This window comes from Zerene cesonia, chromosome 22, assembly GCF_012273895.1.
Source record: "Zerene cesonia ecotype Mississippi chromosome 22, Zerene_cesonia_1.1, whole genome shotgun sequence".
NCBI classification, from domain to species: Eukaryota; Metazoa; Arthropoda; class Insecta; order Lepidoptera; family Pieridae; genus Zerene; species Zerene cesonia.
The window spans coordinates 1,467,568-1,489,804 of record NC_052123.1 but is presented as its reverse complement, the minus strand read 5'-3'; the positions used below and the strand labels follow the sequence as shown (position 1 = coordinate 1,489,804).

The window sequence follows — 22,237 nt, the reverse complement described above, 5'->3', positions numbered from 1 at the left end:
GTCAGGGGTAACATAGTATTTCATCTGAATTATCAAATGTGGAACGGTTAACATGATGAATGAAAATGCGCCATAACGGAACTATGACTGAACTAAAGCCAACTGTCGCCATCGGGACTATTTTCTTTACGCGAAAAAAAAAAGATTAGCCGTTTACTCTTCTCTTAATTATATAACAATATCCTCAACTCTTACCTTGCGGGAACCCCACAGCTTCAAGCCCGTGGTGCGTCAGCCCGAACGGCCCCAAACCCCCCAACGGGCCAGGCCCCATCCCCATGTGATGCGCGCTCGAATGATGAGCATACGGGTTCTGGGACAACGGCGAAGGCTGCTTCAGATAATGGAAATAGTGGTGCAATGGAGTCGTGGAGTGATGCGCTTGGGGTGCCGCAGGGGCCGCTGTTGGTCCACTCGCGGAGGAGTTTGTTAAAAGCGCCATCTCTTGTCGGTGCCCGAAATTAGTCACCGTGTTGCCATGTTGCGCGTGTGCTGCATGTTTGGTAGTTTTTAATCTAATGGCTGGTGTTTGCGCACTCCCGGGATAGCATTTTGGTGGTTAACCTGAAACAAAGCAGAACGAAAGTCAAGACGAGGGTCGAATTTTAACTTAAACGAAAACTAGGTCGTTTAATTACGATTTGTTTTAGGACTTTACATTTACTAAAATGTGGATGAGGCGTAGGATCTTCTAAAATTATACTTTTTGGACGAACAGCGATGTTTAATTATAAAACGATGAAGAAGTTTAATATAACAAATTTTATGATAATTGGGTTCTAAATAAATCGTACATATGCTTAAGCAATCTAGAAGTTTTACTGTTTTGAAAATTAAAATAGATTTATTTTCACAATCTAAACATCAAAACTACTAAACCTTGATGAAAACTATAATTTATTGAATATGCGGCATATTATATTTATTACAAAATAATAGGACAATAAAAAATAAAGCCTTCATGGCTACTAGCGATGGGTCATTCATTATCAATATAAATATATGCCAAAGTGTTTTTAATGTAAATTTGTAGAAACACGCGTGTTGTTGTTATATTCTTGGATCTAACCTTTCAACATGGTTTAAGATAACACATATTTTTATATTACTAATAAGTAATGAAGTTCTAACTTAATTCTTTCCTTTAGCAGATAGATAAGTGTCGGATTATAATCAACTTAATTATTAAGTGCATTCCATTTTAATTGATAATTAATGGCATTTTTGTACTAAGCGCACTTAAATGTAATCGTATTAACGTTAAACTATTTATTTCATAATATGTAGGTTATATGAATATGTACACACATATAAACATTAAATTGTTTATGTACAGACAGTAGCTCATACATAATAGTGATCATTTACATAATATTACGTGGAATAGATAATTTTAAATTGTTATATTAATAATAATAAATTATTTATTTGTTTGAATTGTGGTAATACAGAGTTCACATGATCAACAATAATATAGTCCATACAATTCGCCAAACGATTGGCATACAAGTTTTATATCAATTTAATTTCAATATATGTACAAAAAAGCTTCATAGAATATGCATTATGATACAATTAATGAGGCAGAATATCTAAAATCAAGTACTTTTGAATGGAAATACAAAATAATTGCCGTATCGTTTTTCATTCCAACACATTCGTGTGTAAAAAGCTAAACGTTTATTTCCGCTCAGTGCCTCTTTTAATAACATCATTGCACATGCCATATGCAATCATAAATGGTGTCTATCAAGTTTTTTGTAACAATCATAAACTATTTAACAATTACCCGATGAATGGCTAATTTTCCGCGCGATTGCAACACTGAATTCAAAAGTCAAATAGAACGCCTTCGAATTTCGAATTCGTCACGACCGTTCGGGATTCGAATTGCGGAATTGTATGGATTTTTTTTTTTAATTTTTTCCTTCGCTCTAGGTACATGTTTACAGACATTTTGTCACGTTTGTTTTTTTTTATCTGTTACCTGAGTTACCTGCAATTGAGGGGCCTATGATCGCTCATGTTTTCTTTGTGTTGCAACGTATGGAAGTGATGACATGTTCGTTCAATAATATTTTTGTTATGATCAATGCAATGAGAAGGTATCTTATAATTCTTTATTCCCTTTGTAAAAATCGTCCGTCTCAATTTAAGATTCGGATATATTTGTATTATTAAATTTATTTTTACGTCACAGTTGAAAGATGAACTCTTTTGTGGGAAAACTGTATTTTCTCGTTAATTTTCGAAGGTTTTAGGTATACATACAAATCTTCCTCTTGAATCATTCATCTATTAAAAAAACTCATCAAAATCTATTACGTCATTTTAAAGAGACAGATGGAAAGCGACTATGGTTTATGCTATACAGTGATTATTAACATTCAATATTAATATGCTATGAGTAAACCGTCTTTATATTGGACTATTTCTATAAGGTTAAAGTGTAATATTTATTAACACGAATTAACAAAAGAATATTTCAAATCGTACCAGTAGTTCCTGAGATAAGTGCTTTCAAACAAACAAACTCTTCAGCTTTATATTATTAGTATAGACTAATTGAAAAAAAATTATATAGTATAATAATAGTATTATACCTATATGTTTATGTCTGCAATATAAGCAAGCAGCAGAAGGTTAACAAAAGTTGTTTTTAGGCGAATTAACGACTAATTAGTAATTACGTTAATTGAAAAGGTCGTTGAACCAAATAATATTATGTTACGTGAGAATCTAACGCAAAATGTGAACATCTTAATTTAATATTATAGATTTTGTTAAGTAGGAATAAAAGATGTACATTATGACGGTTTCTGTTTATAATATCTTAAGACCCAATCTGGATTAATATAATGTAGCAGAAAAAAGTCCTATCCTACTATCATAAATGCGAAAGTTTGTAAGTATGTGTGTGTGTTTGTAGCTCTCTCACGTAAAAACTACTGAACCGATTGCAATGAAATTTGGTATGAAGACAACTGGATAGCTGGAATAACATATAGGTAACTTTTTATCCCAATATTCCTACGGGATACGGACTAACGCGGGTAAAACCGCGGGGCGCAGCTAGTTGAATATATTTTACAAATTGCATTCTTTCTCATCAACATTGTAATTAAATTATTTATAAATTATTGTACCTACAGCTGAATTCGAGTTTTAATCAGGTCAGTGCATTCATGCGGTGATTTATTTAAATAAATCCAAATTGAATCAACATACACGTATTGAAATGGGCAAACTTACAAAATATATGCGGAATACTTTAAAACAGAACCTTAAATACATAAGGCTCATCATCAGCCCACACACGTTCCCACTGCTGGGACACAGGCCTACCATGAGGGTTCAGGCCATAATCCACCACGCTGACCAAGTGCGGGTTGGCAGATGTCACATGTCGTCCAACTTTTGGTTCTTGGACATGCCGGTTTCCTCACGATGTTTTCCTTCACCGTTTTAAGCAGTGGTGATGTTATCCACATGCGCAGATAAATTGAAAAATCAATTAATTTCCTGCACGCTCGCCCGGTCTCGAACCCCGACTTATCGATTTTTGAAGTCCGAGGTTCTCACCACTGAGCCACCACTGCTTTATATAAGGCTCGTACTAGAAATAATGGACAAGGGTTTTCACTGTCGCTTGTATCACACTTCCACGAAATCTTTAATCTGTCAACAGAAGATTACGTTGAGGTAATGGATTAGTTGTTAATTTAGTAAAATATCAACTATGGCGCACGAAATAGAGTCGATTTTTGGTTACTCGCAAAAAGGGATTTCTGCTTCAGCTGAGTTCTATCTAAAAGGCGTTCTTTGCGAGACAATTCTGCATTTTAATTTGCGGCGTTTTTGGAGTTTATGCGTCAACAGATTGTCTAAATGCATTTCGCTTGCCTTTACAAAGAAATGTGTAGAGATGGTGTTGAGTTGATTTAATTTCTCAGAACTATCCGATGCTTTAAACACTTTCTAGTTAGGGAAATGGGGAATTTTTAGGAGCATTTTTTTAGGCATTGTTCAATAGAGTTTCATTAAGAATAAGCGGCACTTGGTGAATATTTTTTGAATATATATTATAGACTTTATTGCGTAGAGAACTATATGCTAAGCAGATGGGTAGCGCAGATGAACCCGCGCACAAAAGTGAGTATTTCTATAGCTCTTGCGTTATTCTCCTATATAAGCTATATCACTATCAACTATCATTAAAATCTGTTCAGCGGTTTTTGCGTGAAAGAGCAACTTGTGCATGTTGCACAAGTGCAAAATTTATCCTCAAAAACTCTCGCACTTATATATGTGTATATTATGTTTTATTTTTTATCATTTCGCATTTGTCTAACTTCTGATATTTTGACATGCCGGTTTCCTCACGATGTTTTCCGTCACCGTTTCGAGTAGTGTGCAAAATCAGATATAGTGAAAAATCAATTTGCTTCCCTGCACGCTCGCCCGGTCTCGAACCCCCAACATTTCGATATATTCAAGTCCGAGGTCCTTACCACTGAGCCACCGCTCTGAATCGATGTGGCCAGACACAAAAACCATGTAGTAGCCCACTCATTTTCGCACTTACCACGTAAACCACACAAAAAGTTCCGAAAGCCTTTGTAATTTCGACAAATGGTTACCGAGAAATGTGGGGAAAAAATTCCGAATGCGTCGAAAAAAATCGTTATTGTGCCGGTAATGTGCGCCGAAGTGAGGAAATTTGTGACAAAGAGACCCCTATGGTCAATTATCGTTTGATATCTTTGTCAAAATATCGGCTGTGGGTAATTTATATTTGGGAGTGATATTTTGTAGCTAGCCACACTGATATTATAAATACCAGACTGTCTCTGTCTGTCTGTTATCATTATCATGTTTTTAGATTTATTATTATTTATTTCAGCTATTTGTATACTATACTTTATTGCATGTATTTAATATTATTTTTTCTTCCTCAACTATAACGGTATTTATTCAATTATTTCTACCCTCAAGTGGTGTTGGCAAAGATCAGCGTCAGGGTCCCATTGACTCTGACATTTGCTGAGCCAAGACCCTTTTTAAGAACACAGTGCACATTTGTCTCCGTCCTGCTTATTCCTCTCTATGATAATTTTTCTTTGTTAAATCGTCTTATTTTGTAATTTTCATGTATTTAATGTGTTCTTTTAATAAACTTTTTATCTATCTATCTATCTAGATAAAATTTTGTATGAAAATAGTTGAATCGAGCGAAATAAAAAAACGAGACGGCTGTACCATCCTTTTGTCAATTTCTTTAATTTCAAATCATTTTATTGTGATAAACGAACATTGTTAAGTAGACAATTTATTTACAGTTATTTTAAGTTAGGTCAACCTTCGGTATCACATAGGACTTTAGGACTTTAAAAATGTAAAATGTTCCATACACAGACAATTGAATAAAACAGTAGAGTAGTTTTGGAGGTGTTTAGCTAAAAACATATTACATACGAGAATTTTGTAAATTTCTACTGGTTATTAATGTTCATAAAACATTATAATTAAGAAATAGTCTATTAACATCAGTACACCTGTACAATTAATTTGTACAACCACATACAAAAAAATAGTGAATTGTCATTAAGAATTTTTAATTTTTTGTTAAATTTCAATTAAGCTTGAATGGAAAAGCTCGTTGTTTTAATTAAAAATGTAAAAAATTAAGATGATTTTTTTTAATACGAATGTATCAATTTATTTCATAAAAATAACAGTGAATAAAAGATTTGTCATCATTAATTTTCTTTTACTTTGGATACCTGAAGACGAAATAAAAAAAATACATTTATAGTTAATGATTACTATGTGTTAAAAAAAAACTATTTGAGTTTAGTTTTTTATCATTGTTTTCAATGGAATCTCGAATATTCTAAAATATTTAATTTTTTATGCAATTATCTACACTGATCGCCTTTCCAGGTTAGTTTGCCGACTGTTTAAATTAATTTATGTTATTGATGCGCTTGCTACATTTATATCGGGAATTACTCGCCAAGTTGAGACAAAACCAAATAATTATCATAAAACTTTATTAATTATCTAATTAATAACATTATAAATCAATATTTATTAATTAACACCTGTACATAACCTATTTTGTGCAGGATCAAAATCCCGCCAAAATCTCCCGCTCTCCGATCTGTCACGCTGACAGCAACTGTTGCCAACTGCGCAAATAGAAAACAATTACATGCGAAAAGGGCGCGAATGTTTGTTTTTCTAGCTGGCAACAATGCGTGTTTGCTCACGGTTATTATTTATGGCCATTCCGGCGTTGACAAATAGATTTCTGGCGTTATTGACACCGGGGGTGAATGGGATAGTGAAATATGTCGGGATGAAAGTTGATTACAATGATATTTATGCGAATAATTATGACTAGTTTCCATATTTCCGAGATTTTGGGATACTCTTGACTCTCTGTTAAGAGATTAAAATATCTCGTTTTTTGAAAATTAGGTTATATTTAAACATTATCTCCAATGATCATTGCATGACGTTTTAAAGCATTACTAAATCCATTGTAAAAATGGTATACAAGTACAAAAGCTATGCAGGTCGTCTAGCGACATCACTTTTCCACACTGGAATTAGTACTGGTCACAGGGAGACTGAGGGAAACTCGCGTTAAATCAAACACAACTATGTACACCCACGTTCAAAAATTTAATCCTGTCCAATATCCATCGAAACTTCATATAATTCAAACTCATCAAAAGAATTGTAACATTTCTTCTATCAACCGCTGCATGCACGTGTAACATGTATATCCGTTCCGTACAAATATTGACCGAAGCGAACAAACACACAAAAAAAATTATACAGGCATGTCCCCTGTCATCTATGAATGAACATCACATCCATTGTCTAGTCTTCCATTTTGCGTTTGGATGTCTCCATTAAAGGTTTTTTGAATGGTTATGACGTCACAGACTTGAATTATTTATAGAAGGACCTTAAGCAGAATATTTTTAAGTATATTGTATAATTATAAATAAACTAGCTGCGCTCCGCGGTTTCACCCGCGTAAGTACGGACTTACGGTACGGGATGCGGATCCCGTAGGAATATCGGAATAAAAAGTTGCCTATATGTTATTCCACTTGTCCAAAATTCATTGCAATCGGTAGAGTAGTTTTTGCGCGAAAGAGCAACAAACATACACACATCCTTACAAACTTTCATAATATTAGTAGGATAGGATAGGGATATCATTAATTTAAAAACTAAAAAAGCATGCTTCAGCGATAGAATCAACTAATTAATTTCACTTGCTCTTTCACGGAGTAACCGTAAGGAAATAATTTAATCCTGGCGATTCTGTCAAGATAATAAGATAAACTCATGAAATTATTGTATCGCCACCGATCCTTGATAAGTGTACAAGGTTTGAATTAAATCTGTCCGTTTAAAGTGAATCATAACCGAGTCTAAGAGAGACAGACGGTTACATACAAGGCGAACATAACAGGCGAAGCTTATAAAAACGTTTTAATAATTCTAGTAGCCGAATTCAAGTAAAATAATATGTCTATCTATCTATCTATCTATCTTATATATAAAATTCTCGTGGCTCAAGGTACCTTATCCCTCCGAAACGGGTGGACCGATTTAAATGAATTTTTGTGTGCATATCGGGTAGGTCTGAGAATCGACCAACATCTATATTTTAAAACCCTAAATGATAAGAATAAGGCAGAACAGCGTTTGCCGGGTCAACTAGTTTTATATAAAATAGTGTTACCGCTAACGCTTATGAAATAGACACCATTCGCTTCTTTCCTCGGTCTTCAACCATGTAATGGTTCGTAACCCTCACTGCTGCGGGCCCAGGAGTATAAAAACAATTAGCACAACCCAGGGGACCTGTAACCTGATCTCTACTTCGCGCAATGATTTATTTGTGGTGCATGTTATGGGCTGACGCGATTTTATGGACCACGACGAATTAATTTAAAATGCTATAGATGTATCGCTTTAATTTTAAACAAAAAACTTAATTGCTTTTCAATTGTTAGATCGAGACTTAATTTTTTACCACGTGGAATCATGACCATCGGTTCACTCAGTATAGTGAACAACCTTTTTTTCATGTCGGTTGAAAAGTATACATAATAATGTCTTTGGAATCGGTTTATTATATATTTTCTTCAAATTATTATTAAAATTTTGATACTTTACGGGACTCACAGTAAAAACTCAAAAGTTTTTATTAATAGATACTTGGTTACCTAGGTCCTTAATAATAAATAGTTTTTTATATAATTAAATACGAATAAAATGCCACCATTTCCGCGCAGTCTTTTGAAGTGAGTACACTTTTTTTGATATCTTAGCGTGTCCATTCAGACATTTCTTACTAAGACCAAATGAAATTGCAAATGAGAGATTTTTGTATTTATAATTAAGTCATTTATTTGTACCTTTGTATTTTTGTATTTGTATTTTGTACCATTAAAAAACAATTCGATACAAATGAGAAATTTTATAAAAAATAATAATAAACACCTTAATTTTAACAGTACCAGTACAGTCCTACTAATCCTACTAATATTATAAACGCGAAAGTTTGTAAGGATCTGTCTGTTTGTAGCTCTTTCACGCAAAAACTACTGAACCGATTGCAATGAAATTTGGTACGTAGATAGCTGGACAACTGGAATAACATATAGGCAACTTTTTATCCCGATATTGCTTACGCGGGTGAAACTGCGGGGCGCAGATAGTACAATATAGTACTGTTTTAAAGTCGCCAATCACTCGTCCTTTAAGCCGCACCCCAAGGGTACCCTAGGGAGCTCCACTAATGGCCCTGTTGGCAAACCGTGGCGGGGGCGAAGGCCTAATAGCTGCTTTATGGCTTATTTATTTGATTTTTTTACGATATATGATATTCTTCATACTTCAGGGGTACTTAGGGCGAAGATGGTTTTAGGATATCAATTGAGGAGGTCTTTTTGACTTAAAACTTTTGAATTAATCATATGATTTGAATATATTGATAACCGTTCGTACCATAAATCTATACTCATACTAGCTGCACCCGGCAAACGCTGTTCTGCCTTACTCTTATCATTTAGGGGTATGAAAAATAGATGTTGGCCGATTCTCATAGATACCGGATAAGCACAAAAAATTTCATCAAAATCTGTTAAGCCGTTTCGGAGGAATATGGCAATGAAAACTGTGACACGAGAATTTTATATATTAAGATTATAAAGCTGAGGAATTTGTTTGTTTCTTTGTTTGAACGCGTTAATCTCAGGAACGACTAGTCCGATTTGAAAATTTCTTTCAGTGTTAGATAGCCCATTTATTGAGGAACGCTACAAGGCTATAGGTATATGTACCACGGGCGAAGCCGGGGCGGACCGCTAGTAATAAATATATCAATAAAATATAGCCGTTTGACCCAGGTCATCGAAATAAATCTAGCATAGATGTTACTAGGTATAACTAACTGATGTCCGCGGCTTCTCCCGCGCAGTCAGGACTATTCCCGTGTGATAAGAGACATGATTTTAAAAAGAAATAGCCTATGTCACTTTCTGATCTTCCAAATGTCGCCCAGACATAGACACAAAAATTATATCATAAAATTGCTTCGTTGTGACGTGCAAGAAAGACAAACAAACAAACGCACTTTCGCATTTGCTATATTACTTAGGTTGCTTTCTAATAGCAAAAAAAGGTTAAAAAAAAATCGTACCTAACACGGACAAAGCCACGGACCTCAGCTAGTGCTATAATAGAATATTCACTCGTAACTATATTATTAAATACCATATAATTCCCTTATCATTCTACCCTCATTTTCTTCGGCACGTGTTCTATTGTTGCATTAAATTGAAATGGCAAATTACTTCCATAAGTAATCAAATATGGTATTCATTTCTATTTAAAGATTATTTGAATTGATGTGGGTACTTGATAAGTGATATGAATTAGTCCGTGCTAGATGCGAAAGTGATGTGTTGATTTTGATGAAACTTTGTGCCCAATGGAAAACAGAGCAACCCGTAATACGAGAAAATCTTACTAAAATTATAAATGCGTAAGTTTGTAAGGATGCGTGTGTTTGTTACTCTTTCACGCAAAAACTGCTGAACCGATTGCAATTAAATTTGGTACGTAGATAGCTGGACAACTAGAATAACATACAAGCAACTTACGCGGGTGAAAGCGCGGGGCGCAGCTAGTATTTTCATAGTTTCTTTCGTTGTTATAACTCGCGTCTGGATTAAGTGACATATTTACTTATACTAATAATACATATCTGCAGAGTTTGTTTGATCGAGCTAATCTCAGGAACTACTAGGCCGATTTCAAAAATCTCCGAGTGCTCTTGTGTATGCATGTAGATACCACGGACGAAGCCGGGTCGGACCGCTAGTTAAATATGTCTATTATTTATCTGTACTCAAACCTAAACCTTAAAAAGCTTTTTTTACTATTATAGCACACAGAATTTAACATTTAGATCCGACTTATTTCTATAAGCTATATAAGTATAGACTATAGATGAATACTTAGGTTTATAGTATCACCTAGGTATACTAGTAAGATACTTACAATCCATAGATACTGCTTCAATAACTGTCAGTATGTATTTATATAATCTGTGCTGTATTCAGTAAACTCTTATCCGTACTCTATGCTACAGATACCATAAACTATAAGAAAATTGCCATTTGTAAATATTACCTCGTTAGGTACAAAGTATAGCTTAGGGTTGCCACTTGAGACAAATCTTACAAATTGCGTTATATTTAATATTATAAATGCGAAACTTTGTAAGGATGTGTGTGTTTGTTGCTCTTTCAAACTATTAAACCGATTGCAATTAAATTTGCTACGTAGACAGCTGGACAACTGGAATAACATAAAGGCATCTTTTTATCTCGATATTCCTACGGGATATGGATATACGCGGGTGAAACCACGGGGCGCAGCCAGTATATTAATAAGTTTATAAATCTAGGTTTGTTTTGATATTAGGGAATGTTAGTACTTATAATCTATATTATATAGACTTAACATCGAGAATTACTATTCAGGGGTATAATTTTTTTTATCTATAAAAATTTTGTAATATTTAAAAGTCATAAAACTAGAAATTAAAAACTTTTCAACGGATTTTAAACGCGATTTATTCATTATATTATTAACCCGACGTTTCGAACACTTTACAGCGAGCGTCGGTCTCCCCGTGACCACGCTTTAACCAAGTTTCTTAATTTCTAAATGTATAATACTCGCGTTAAATCAATCACGAGAGTCATAAAACTAATTTTAAAATTTAAGTATTTGAATCAGGATCTGTTTAATTTATCATTTAACACAATTCTTGTCTGTTTGTCTCTTTAATTACAGTATATAGGCAACATAGCTGACCATCAAAGGATCCTTACGTAAACAAACAGAATAAAAAACGTATAAAACCTTTGCTTATATCGGATAAATAAATAAACAATAGAAGATATAACGGAAATGAACCAAGAACCTATGCAAAAAATGATTGTTTTATACAAAAGTTCGTGACGTTTACCACTTTAGGTTCTCAAATGGGACCAAATGGTAACTATTTCCTATCAAATACAAAAAGATAGGCCACAATTAGTAGAAAAACTACGGAGTTATCGAGTTTTAAAAGAAATCGAACTAAGAAACTTAGTTTTTAAATCTTTGAAATACATACATATTAAATTTAATTCGTTAAACGTGAATATACATACGTTTAAATCGGCTGGATGGATAATGATTTCAATAATTGCACGCGTATACATAAAATCGTGTATTAAATTTATGTTTTCATAATATAAATAGGCTAATAACAGTCTACGTATAGTTCAAACTCAAAAAATCAGTATTATTGGTGGACACAAATAAAAAACTTCCATCAATCAAGGAAAAACAATCTTTCCTTGTAATTATTCAATTATTTTCCAATCAAATCTTTTATTCAGGGTCATGTTAATCTATGTGTCGACAAAAACCTTCGAAATAATTTTAAATACAGTAGCACTTACGGCAGCCCTAGAAAACGCGGTAAACGGTAAACAAATCGATAAACGAGCGAGAGGCACTGCCAGAACGGGACAGCTATATGCTGGGCGTGGCCAACCCGCCCCAGCCCTGTAAGTAATACAACTTCATAAATTGTCCGCATAATACCCACATACTTGAATAGTTTGCGAAATTACAAGGTATTTATAAAAATTTAACCAATTCCAGGCTAAATATATGCTGAATGTAAAACTGAATTTGTTATTTATTGTTTTCTTTATTTGATTATCACACTACTTGCGATTCGCCCTGGCTTCGTGGTACATATATAGCCTATAGCCTTCCCCAATAAATGGGCTATCTAACGCTGAAAGAATTTTTCAAATCGGACCAGTAGTTCCTGAGATTAGTGCGATCAAAAAAACTCTTCAGCTTTATAATATTAGTATTGATATAAATATATTACAGCCAATGAATATAAAGTTACTATTTTAATCAAGTATACTGAAGAGGCGTTTTAAAGTTTATTTAATATGAAAATACATAATATCTAGCAGGTGCCAAAGTTTAGAAAATTAAAAAACATCCTTTTTTATCACTTTCCATGTAACATCCACATAAATAATTGATATCCTATTTTAGATATAACAAACATTCATAGAATTACAACAATTAAGTCGGTGTTATTACAACAAAAATAAGATTATCTATAGATACATATATTTACAAGTTTATTTGACAAACAAAACTTTCGATATAAAAAATTTTAGACTAAAAACATCAGTACAGGCAAGACTTGGGTAGTTATCGCAAATTATTCTATCAATTTCAAATCTAAATATTGAAATTCGTATGAAAGCGTATCTATAGATATTTTATCTATACATTTATACAGATAAAATAAACAATCATTAATGAAAACAGTAAAACAATTAAAATATACGTACCTTCTTTGTAATTTCTTATCAATGATAGCATACGCGTTTACCGTATTGTACTAACAAACATAAAAACTTATATAATAAGTTAATTTTACTAGGTAATTTTTATTAGTTATGACCAACGATTTTTATGAAATCAGCTGCGGCCCGCGGTTTCACCCGCAGAAGTCTGTATCCCGTAGGAATATCGGGATGAAAAGTTGCCTATTGTTATTCCAGTTGTCCAGCTATCTACGTACCAAATTTCATTGCAAACGGTTCAGTAGTTTTTGCGTGAAAGAGCAACAAACACACATCCTTACAAACTTTCGCATTTATAATATTAGTAGGATAAGTAGGAATTAGGAAAAGGAAATACTTTTTAGGACAATTTCGCGCACTCGTGTGATATATAAAATTTGGTAGGTAACTTCTACAGAGGTTATTATCAAATTGAGGCTGTGCAGTGAATTTATTAGAAGCAGTGCATAATAAATATATATATTTAAATTAATTATTGTTAACAAAGAATTATAGAGACTTTCATTTCATAGATCTAGACCAAATTTAAAGGTCCACTAGAGCGATACCAGGATAAATTCTGTCACCAAGGGGATAAAATAGAGGTTACACCCGGGGCGGGTCGCTAGTTCTTTCTAAATTTTTTCTGTGCTTATATCACGGATTACTAAATAGTTAAATAACACACAGATATACCTTTTATGGAAAGACAGATAGATTTTTTTTATGTCATAGCAGGCAACTGACCTGGTTCGCCTGGTAAGCGATCACCAACGCCCGTGAACAGAGCAGAGGTAGTGCCTCTGAGAAAGCGCTGCCCGCTATTAAGGGATAAGAGGATTGATGATGGAAATGGACTGGGAAAGGTGAGGAAAAGGATCCTCCGGCTCCCCCACTCACCGTACGAAACACAATAGCAATCTATTTCACGCCGGTTTTCTGTGGGGATGTGGTACTTGCCCGATGCGAGCTGGCCCAATTCGTACCGAAGCGTGCTCGACGCAAATGTAACGAAATGTACCTCCATTAGCAGCACACCTTTTCAATGCTCGTTTCTATTAAAACTTTTAACAGTGCTTTTACGTGACTGTATAAAAGACATTATAAATTGCAACCCACGTACGTGATATCAACAAAAACTATGTTTGTATGCGTGCGGTCTTGTAAGGTAACTTTCTAGACTTCTTTTAAAAATAGTTATTTTGTGCAAAATGGCGTGTGAAACTTCTTATATAGATAAATGAATTTTTTGTAGGTCTGCGAATGTAAGAAGATATATAGAACTATCTGCGCCCCGCGGTTTCACCCGCGTAAGTCGGTAGCCCGTAGGAATATCGGGATAAAAAGTTGCCTATACGTTATTCCATTTGTCTAAGTGTCATTTGTCTAATAAATGCGAAAGTTTGTAAGGATGTGTATGTATGTTTGTTACTCTATCACGCAAAAACTGCTGAACCGATTGCAATGAAATTTGGTATGTAAACAGCTGGACAACCGCCTGTTGTGCTCTTTATACTGCTGATTTTATTTATTTCCTGTTTGTACTCTTCTTGTAAAGGTGCACAATAAAGAGTTTATGATTGACAACTGGAATAACATATATTTTTATCCCGATATTCTTACGGGATCTGTACTTCCGCGGGTGAAGCCGCGGGGCGTAGCCAGTTAGTTTATAAATGGACAACATGGAGTAAGAATTTGATTCTTATTATTTTCGTAATTCATTTTACAATTATTTTAACACTTTGATCGGAAATTGCTGATGTAGCTGTAAAGGAAACGATTTATTCAAAGAAAATACAATATAAATTCGACAAAATAAATTACCGTTCAAGCTATTAATAGTGTGGGCAACGTTTAATTTAATTATTGGATAAATACTATGCATACAGATTGAAATTTATCTAGGTCAGTCAAAACAACATCTACGTCCTGAATATAAAATGACATCGTTATAATTAACATTTAATTCTAAGATGACATTAAATCAACATTATATCTACAGCAGTAGAACATAATATACAAGCTATAAAAAACCACAGGTTTTAAATATTTGGCGGCAATGTCAATAAATTGTCATAATTGACAGCTATAATGCTACGAAATTAAATTAAAAATAAAAACGATTTGAAATTCGAACGCGTTCTCCCGCCGGTATGCGGTGACAGCTATATTTTTTTTTTCGCCAATGCTGGCAAAGGAGAAGCGAAGCACTACAGCTAATTACTGTTATTATCCCAAACAGATCGGGTGGTTACAAGGGCGTCACGGGGTGTTACGAAACACCAGGGGGCATGGGCGTAGCATTTATTATTACTCCATACATGGCTGTATGTAACCGAACATCTGCCTGACAAAAAATTTATTGTCTATGGCCCTTTTTTGAGTTTTTTATTCTGTGCAACGTAGATAATGGCGCGTTTTTTAACAAAAGGAACAATATGTATTTCAATATATTATACGATTGTAAAAAAAATTATTTCATACCTAATTTACTACGGGTGAACGTACATAATTAAATCACACATTTTTATTATAATATAAGATTTACTTTATACCCCAAAAACTACTGAGATATAGATCCAAGAGTCAGCCTATAATTCTATTTATTACGAGAAAGTGTTTAGTTTTTAATTACATATCTAAACAGTATTTCGATCGATCTATTCAAACACAACTAAATATATCCAGCTTTAAAAACACCCCACAAAACATTATAATTAGATATTTATTTATAATTAATATATTATATTATAGATTTACTGATGTTATATACAAATTAAACTCAAGTTCGTTTCATACATACCTACTATAATATACAAGACACGCGTAACACAGTAGTATAAAAGATATGCTGACTCATAGTTTGTATCCAATTAGCCTCAAGGTTCTAAAGGAATATTAAAAGGCCGCAGTAAAAATAACTCACGCTTGACGCCGCTTTGCCGTGTATGTTACTTGTCTATTTGGAAGGAATGAATGAATGAATAAAAAATATAAGTAAATGTGGTAACTGGTAATGTGTAAAATTTTAGATTTAAATTGAAAATCATTGGCTAATTATTAATATTACGATCGGGAGATCTTAACTGTAAAATAATTATTAAAAAAAAATGTTGCCGATTTCCCTGCGCGAAAGGAGGTTATAATATGGGATCAAATGAAAACAATTTTCTAATTCTACATACCTACTAATAGTACAAGTAAACATTAGTTTTAATGTGTGAGAACTTACATAGGTTTATGTTTTGATACGTTTTTTCAATAGATTTCGATGGATTTTATATAAATACATCTTGAACTTAGGACAAAAATATAACCTAGTTTTTATCATAAACCATATGTTTATTAGAATAAATAACAAATGGGTGGAAATTTGAATGCAGATAGTTATTGAAATAAAGTGAATTGATAATAATGAGAAAGGAAGTCGTTAATGACCTTTCAGTGTAAAATGTCATTTAAATACGAAATAAAGTAAGACACTTTTAAACTGAGAAGTGGCGAAAATTCTAGAGCTTAAAATGGAATTATCATTGTTGACTACTTTAAGCGCTTTATGTGTTTTCTTTCTTTCTTTCTTTCTTTCTTGTGACAATCTTTTTATACTTTAGTTGTTAAATGTGCCGAAATGATGTCCGAAGGTTGAAAGGTGATTAAAAGGTAATACTAAAGCTATGGTGATGATACCATAAATAACCGAGATAAGTTGGTGGCACTTGAATCGCATAGATTAAAGAATATAATAAACGTACATTCTTATGGTCACATAAGATAAACGTCTATTTCCATTACGTGGATATATATTTGATATAAACCGATAAACATACTGTATCGGTTCTTGATTAGTTAATTGCAAAAGGAACTAATTAATTTTCTATTATCTCAACTTTGTTATGACAGTGCGCAGAGATAATGCAATGTGTACCCTAATCTGTGATCTGAAAGTTGATTTTTCAACGATTCCAAAATTCATGAGTCATTCAGAAATTGTGAATTTCATTAATCATATTTCATTGTCATATGGGTTTCATGAGATTTAGAGAAATTTTAATAAAGCTATATATATATGTCTGTAACATTTCACGATAACCAACCAACCACTGGACCGATTTTAATGATATTTGGTGCATAAAAAGACTAGATCTTGGGAAACATGCTACGTTTTGTCACAAAAATCCGACATGAAGGGAGATAATAAGGGATGGCTTCATGTAGATACGGTAACATCATCTGAGAATAAGTTTCACACTAGGCAAGCCGCGGACGCAGATCTATTGTAAAATATTTATTTTTAGAAATCTTGTAGATTTGCCACAGGTAAAGTATGAACTCTTTAAATAGGTTGCCAGCTTTAGAGACCTATAATAGAGTAGATAATAGTAGTCAGGGATCATGTACCTATGCAATGATGAAAGAAGTTTCGAAGTCGGTCCTGTGGTTCGTAAGATTAGCGCGTTTAAACTCTTCGTCTGTGTACTATTACTATAGATTCTAGGCTTATGTAAGTTCGTTAATTCATTAAGGCAGAATTGTTTATTCATTCAAATAGTAATATATAAGTGTTGCCAAAAACAAAAAAACACAGCTGACATTTTCATTGAAAACACAACAATTAATCATAGACTTATCAATGCTTCATATTTTTTTTTGCTTTATCACTAGTTACCCAATGCTTATCAAACAATTATCATAATTATCGAAAAATAACGGATTTCTGAACACGCATAAGTCTCTAATATTGGTAGATTATTGTATTTTATGGTATTTAGATTGGCGAGCGATTGCAATTTTTGCTTTGTATTAATGATTTTCCTTCCTTCCTGAGGGCACGGCAAGACACTTATGAGTCATATATTTCATTTTGAATATTTCTTTTATTTATCTATAATTAATTGAACGTTTTAAAGCCTTCTTTTATTTACACATGAAGGACGTTTAAATCGCCTCAGAATTAATTGACTAAACTTAATTTTTATGTCAATCAATAATCGTAAGGTATTGACTATTATTTTATTATGTAATTTGCGAAAACCTGTACGATGTACATTGATTAATTTAGTATAGATATAATTTTATAAAACTTAACTATTAAATTTTAATTGACCGCGACTTTCTAACAAACAGTTTGCACAGATCAAGCATGGCACAAAGGACACAGATTATACAAATCAAACAGACAACACAGGGGGATCTTCGCCATCGCGATTTGCCCGTAGGCCTTAATAGGCGTTATCTAGCCTCATTAGTTCGACGCACGTGTCTCATTAGTGGCCGAGTGGATGTATATTGTAGACTCTAATACCAAGATATAGAAACTATTTTGTGATTCATGATACTGGCCACTTATAAAATTGAATTAACAAGTTTTTTTTCTGTTTAGTGTAGTGGATAGTCTGTGGCTATTGCTTACCAATTTACATTCGAATCGAATTAAAAAAAAAAAAATTCGGTCATTTACAAAAAAAACATTAGATACACAAATAGTGGTCTATTGCTTTTTACTATACATATATCCTATAACTATATTAATTTTTAGATAGGGACACCATTTCGACGGTTTTTTTATACTTTTTACGAATTTTTTAATCCATATGATCGCTAAGAAAGATATACTTTTCTGTAGGCAAAAATATATGGTTTTTTTAATTGAATGGAAAGTATGCTTATTTTTATGCTGACTTATTGTAGGTAATTACTTGATCACAAACTTTATACAGATAAAATTTCATTAACAACCTACCTATTATATCTACTAGAAAGAAAAATACAAAAAATACTACTAAGTAATACATAACTATAACTTAACTAAGTTAGCGATCATATAATCAACTATTTCACATCCGTTCTCGATATATTTCAGACAGATAAAATATGAGCCGCTTCAAAGTAGCCAGTTACTTATACCCCAGTTATTTATAAGGGGTGGGGTGGCCTGGGCGTGGTGGGGCCACGCCCCTTAGGGGTGACACTCGCCCCTAACTTAAACATGAAATGCTTGGAGAATTTCAGATTTTTATCAAGATGTTATAATTTGTATGTGAGAAAGGGAATATAATTTAAGATTCCACATTTATATTAAATATAGTAGTAGCCAGTACTCTATTAATGCTTGTTACCTTTTGCCCGGGTTGCCTGGAAGAGATCACTTCTGAGTGTTAAGGCCGCCCAACAAATTGTACTCTTTCTTTTTTTACTTGTTATTAATCTATACATATACTAGCTGCACCCGGCAAACGCTGTTCTGCCTTACTCTTATCATTTAGGGGTATGAAAAATAGATGTTGGCCGATTCTCATAGATACCGGATAAGCACAAAAAATTTCATCAAAATCGGTCAAGCCGTTTCGGAGGAGTATGACAACGAAAACTGTGACACGAGAATTTTATATATTAGATTTAAGTTTCCTGTACAATTTTTTGTTAAAGAGTAATAAATAAATAAATAATTATAATCAGTAAGGATTGTTTAATCTTCACTGCATAGTATAAAACGTAGTCGCTTTCCGCCGTTTGTGTGTCTGTATGTTTCGATCTTTAAAATTACGCAACAGATTTTAATGAGACTTTTTATTTAAACACTTATTATGCTGCCAACAAAATACAAAACAAAAACAAAACTTAAACAAATAGGAAGATAGCACAGAAGGCGGCCTTATCACACTAAGCGATCTCTACCAGACAACCAACTGAAAGATAGATTTTTATTAGATAGAGTGATTCAAGAGGAAGGTTTATATGTATAATAACATCGCAAAGTAATAACGTGTGCGAAGCCGCGGGTAAATCTAGTTTAATATATAATTAAGTGATTAGTCGTATACGATACCAACCTCAAAAGAAAACAATTATCTAGAAGGTACTTAATAAAAATATATTTGTAGTGTGTTACTAGCTGTCCGCCCCGGCTTCGCCCGTGGTACATATATAGCCTATGTCACTCAGTGCAGTTGCAGCGTTCTAATGGTGAAAGAATTTTTTAAAAACCAGTCAGTAGTTTTTGAGTTTATCCATTAAAAACAAACAAACAAACAAACAAAAATTTGTGTACATAATCAGAGTTAATTTAAGAATGTTCTGGAACAGAACTACATTTGCTGGGTCAGAGAAAGATGGGAAAAGTATAAATATGAATAACTAGCTGCGCCCTGCGGTTTCACCTACGTAAGTCCGTAACCCGTAAGAATATCGGGATAAAAAGTTGCCTATGTGCTATTCCAGTTGTCCAGCTGTCTACGTACCAAATTTAATTGCAATCGGTTCAGTAGTTTTTGCGTGAAAGAGTAACAAACACACACACATCCTTAGAAACTTTCGCATTTATAATATTAGTAGGATAGTAGGAAGTAGGATAGGATTTTGATGATACTTTTTTATGTGAAAGCTGGTGCCGTGCTCTTCCGTTTAAATTTCGTCTAGTTAAGACTGTTTGAAGGTGTTTCAATATTATACAAATAATCATAAAAAAACCATAAACAATTTTCGTTCTCAAACATTTATAGACGAGGATTGTTTATCGTAATATATTTTTAATCTACAGTTAGCACTAGATATGTTATCTATGTAGGTGGCTATCGGCCTACTGGACACCACAATTTTTATCATTATTGAAATATTTATTTTTAGTGAAAACTTCTTTAGCTACTTTGATGACGTTTTGCCAGAAGAAAATCAGCCAGGTTCTCGTTACCGACATGCTAACAAGCCATGCCAAGAAATTAAATAAGAAATTAAATAATAAAAGCTTAATAAATGAATGAAGCAGTGGTGGCTCAGTAGTGAGAACCTCGGACTTCAAAATCGATAAGTCGGGGTTCGAGACCGGGCGAGCGTGCAGGAAACAAATTGATTTTTCACTTTATCTGCACATGTTGATAACATAACCACTGCTTAAAACGGTGAAGGAAAACATCGTGAGGAAACCGGCATGTCCGAGAATCAAAAGTTCGACGACATGTGACATCTGCCAACCCGCACTTGGCCAGCGTGGTGGATTATGGCCTGAACCCTCATAGGAGGCCTGTGTCCCAGCAGTGGGAACATATATGGCTGATGATGATGATGAATAAATGAATAAATTAATCACTGAATGACTGAAAGGAAGTTTAATAAATGATTGATTACTTGTTTTAACCAAAAGTGGATACCGGCGGCCTATCCTCGCCCTTCCCAATCCATTCCTTTCTCCTGTCGTCAATCCTTTCCTTTTCCTTCACCCCTTAAAGCGGGCAGCGCATTCGCTGAGGCAGTACCTCTGCTCTGTTCACGGGCGGTGGTGATCGCTTACCATCAGGCGAACCAGCTCAGTTGGTAATATCAGCACGTAATCAAATCATCCTGTTAATATTATAAATGCGAAAGTTTGTATTGATGTATGGATATTTGTTACTCTTTCACGTAAAAACTACTGAACCAATTGCCATGAAATTTGGTACGTAGACAGCTGTACAACTGGAATAACATATAGGCAACTTTTTATCCCGATATTCCTACGGGATACGGACTTACGCGGGTGAAACCGCGGGGCGCCGCTAGTGTACTTATAATTTAAATTATTTTTTTTAATCTTTACTTATTTTCATTTCTTGCGTGGTTATACATAAACAGAAAACAGTAATATATAACAATTTATGTTTTTCCATATCTTTTACTGTAACATCATTGATAACTATTTAAATTTTATTTAGATTTAATTACTTTAAGTTTTATGTGTACAATGTTGGTGTGACGTCACTATATAGTATAAAACACAGTCACTTTCCCTGTCCCTATGTATGCTTAAATCATTAACTGCGCAACGGATTTTGATAGGGTTTTTAATAGTGATTCAAGAGGTAGGTTTATATGTATTATAACATCTATTACGCTACACCGAATATAACGCGTGGGAAGCCGCGGGCAAAAGCTAATTTAATTATATTTTAAGTATTTTTATATTATAATATCATAAAGAGGTAAAGTTGACATAAATTGAAAAGATCTATAACAGAGTTCCTTTCCGGCTCATCTCTGTAGAAACTGCCTTACTGAGTCTAAATTAAGAAGTGTCTTGAGTTATTACGCGAGTATTATACATTTAGAAATGAAAGACTTTAAATAGTATTTTAAACGCGGTTTATTACGTTTCGAATGCTTTCGTAGTCGTATCGTAGTCAAACAATAAAGGGACAAATTCTACTTCTTACTTATCTTACTAATATTATAAATGCGAAAGTTTGTAAGGATGTGTGTGTGTGTTTGTTGCTCTTTCACACAAAAACTACTGA

General features: G+C 33.6%; 1 protein-coding gene across 1 annotated transcript in view; it reads right to left on the bottom strand.

The window, feature by feature from the left end:
• Positions 1-22,237, bottom strand: part of LOC119836127 (homeobox protein OTX1-like) — a 55,092-nt gene that overhangs the window by 31,260 nt on the left and 1,595 nt on the right. Inside the window, exon 2 of the mRNA XM_038361382.1 lies at positions 196-564. Within this exon, the coding sequence (XP_038217310.1) occupies positions 196-442 (247 nt within the window). The 5' untranslated portion in view covers positions 443-564. The remainder of the gene's footprint in view (positions 1-195; positions 565-22,237) is intronic.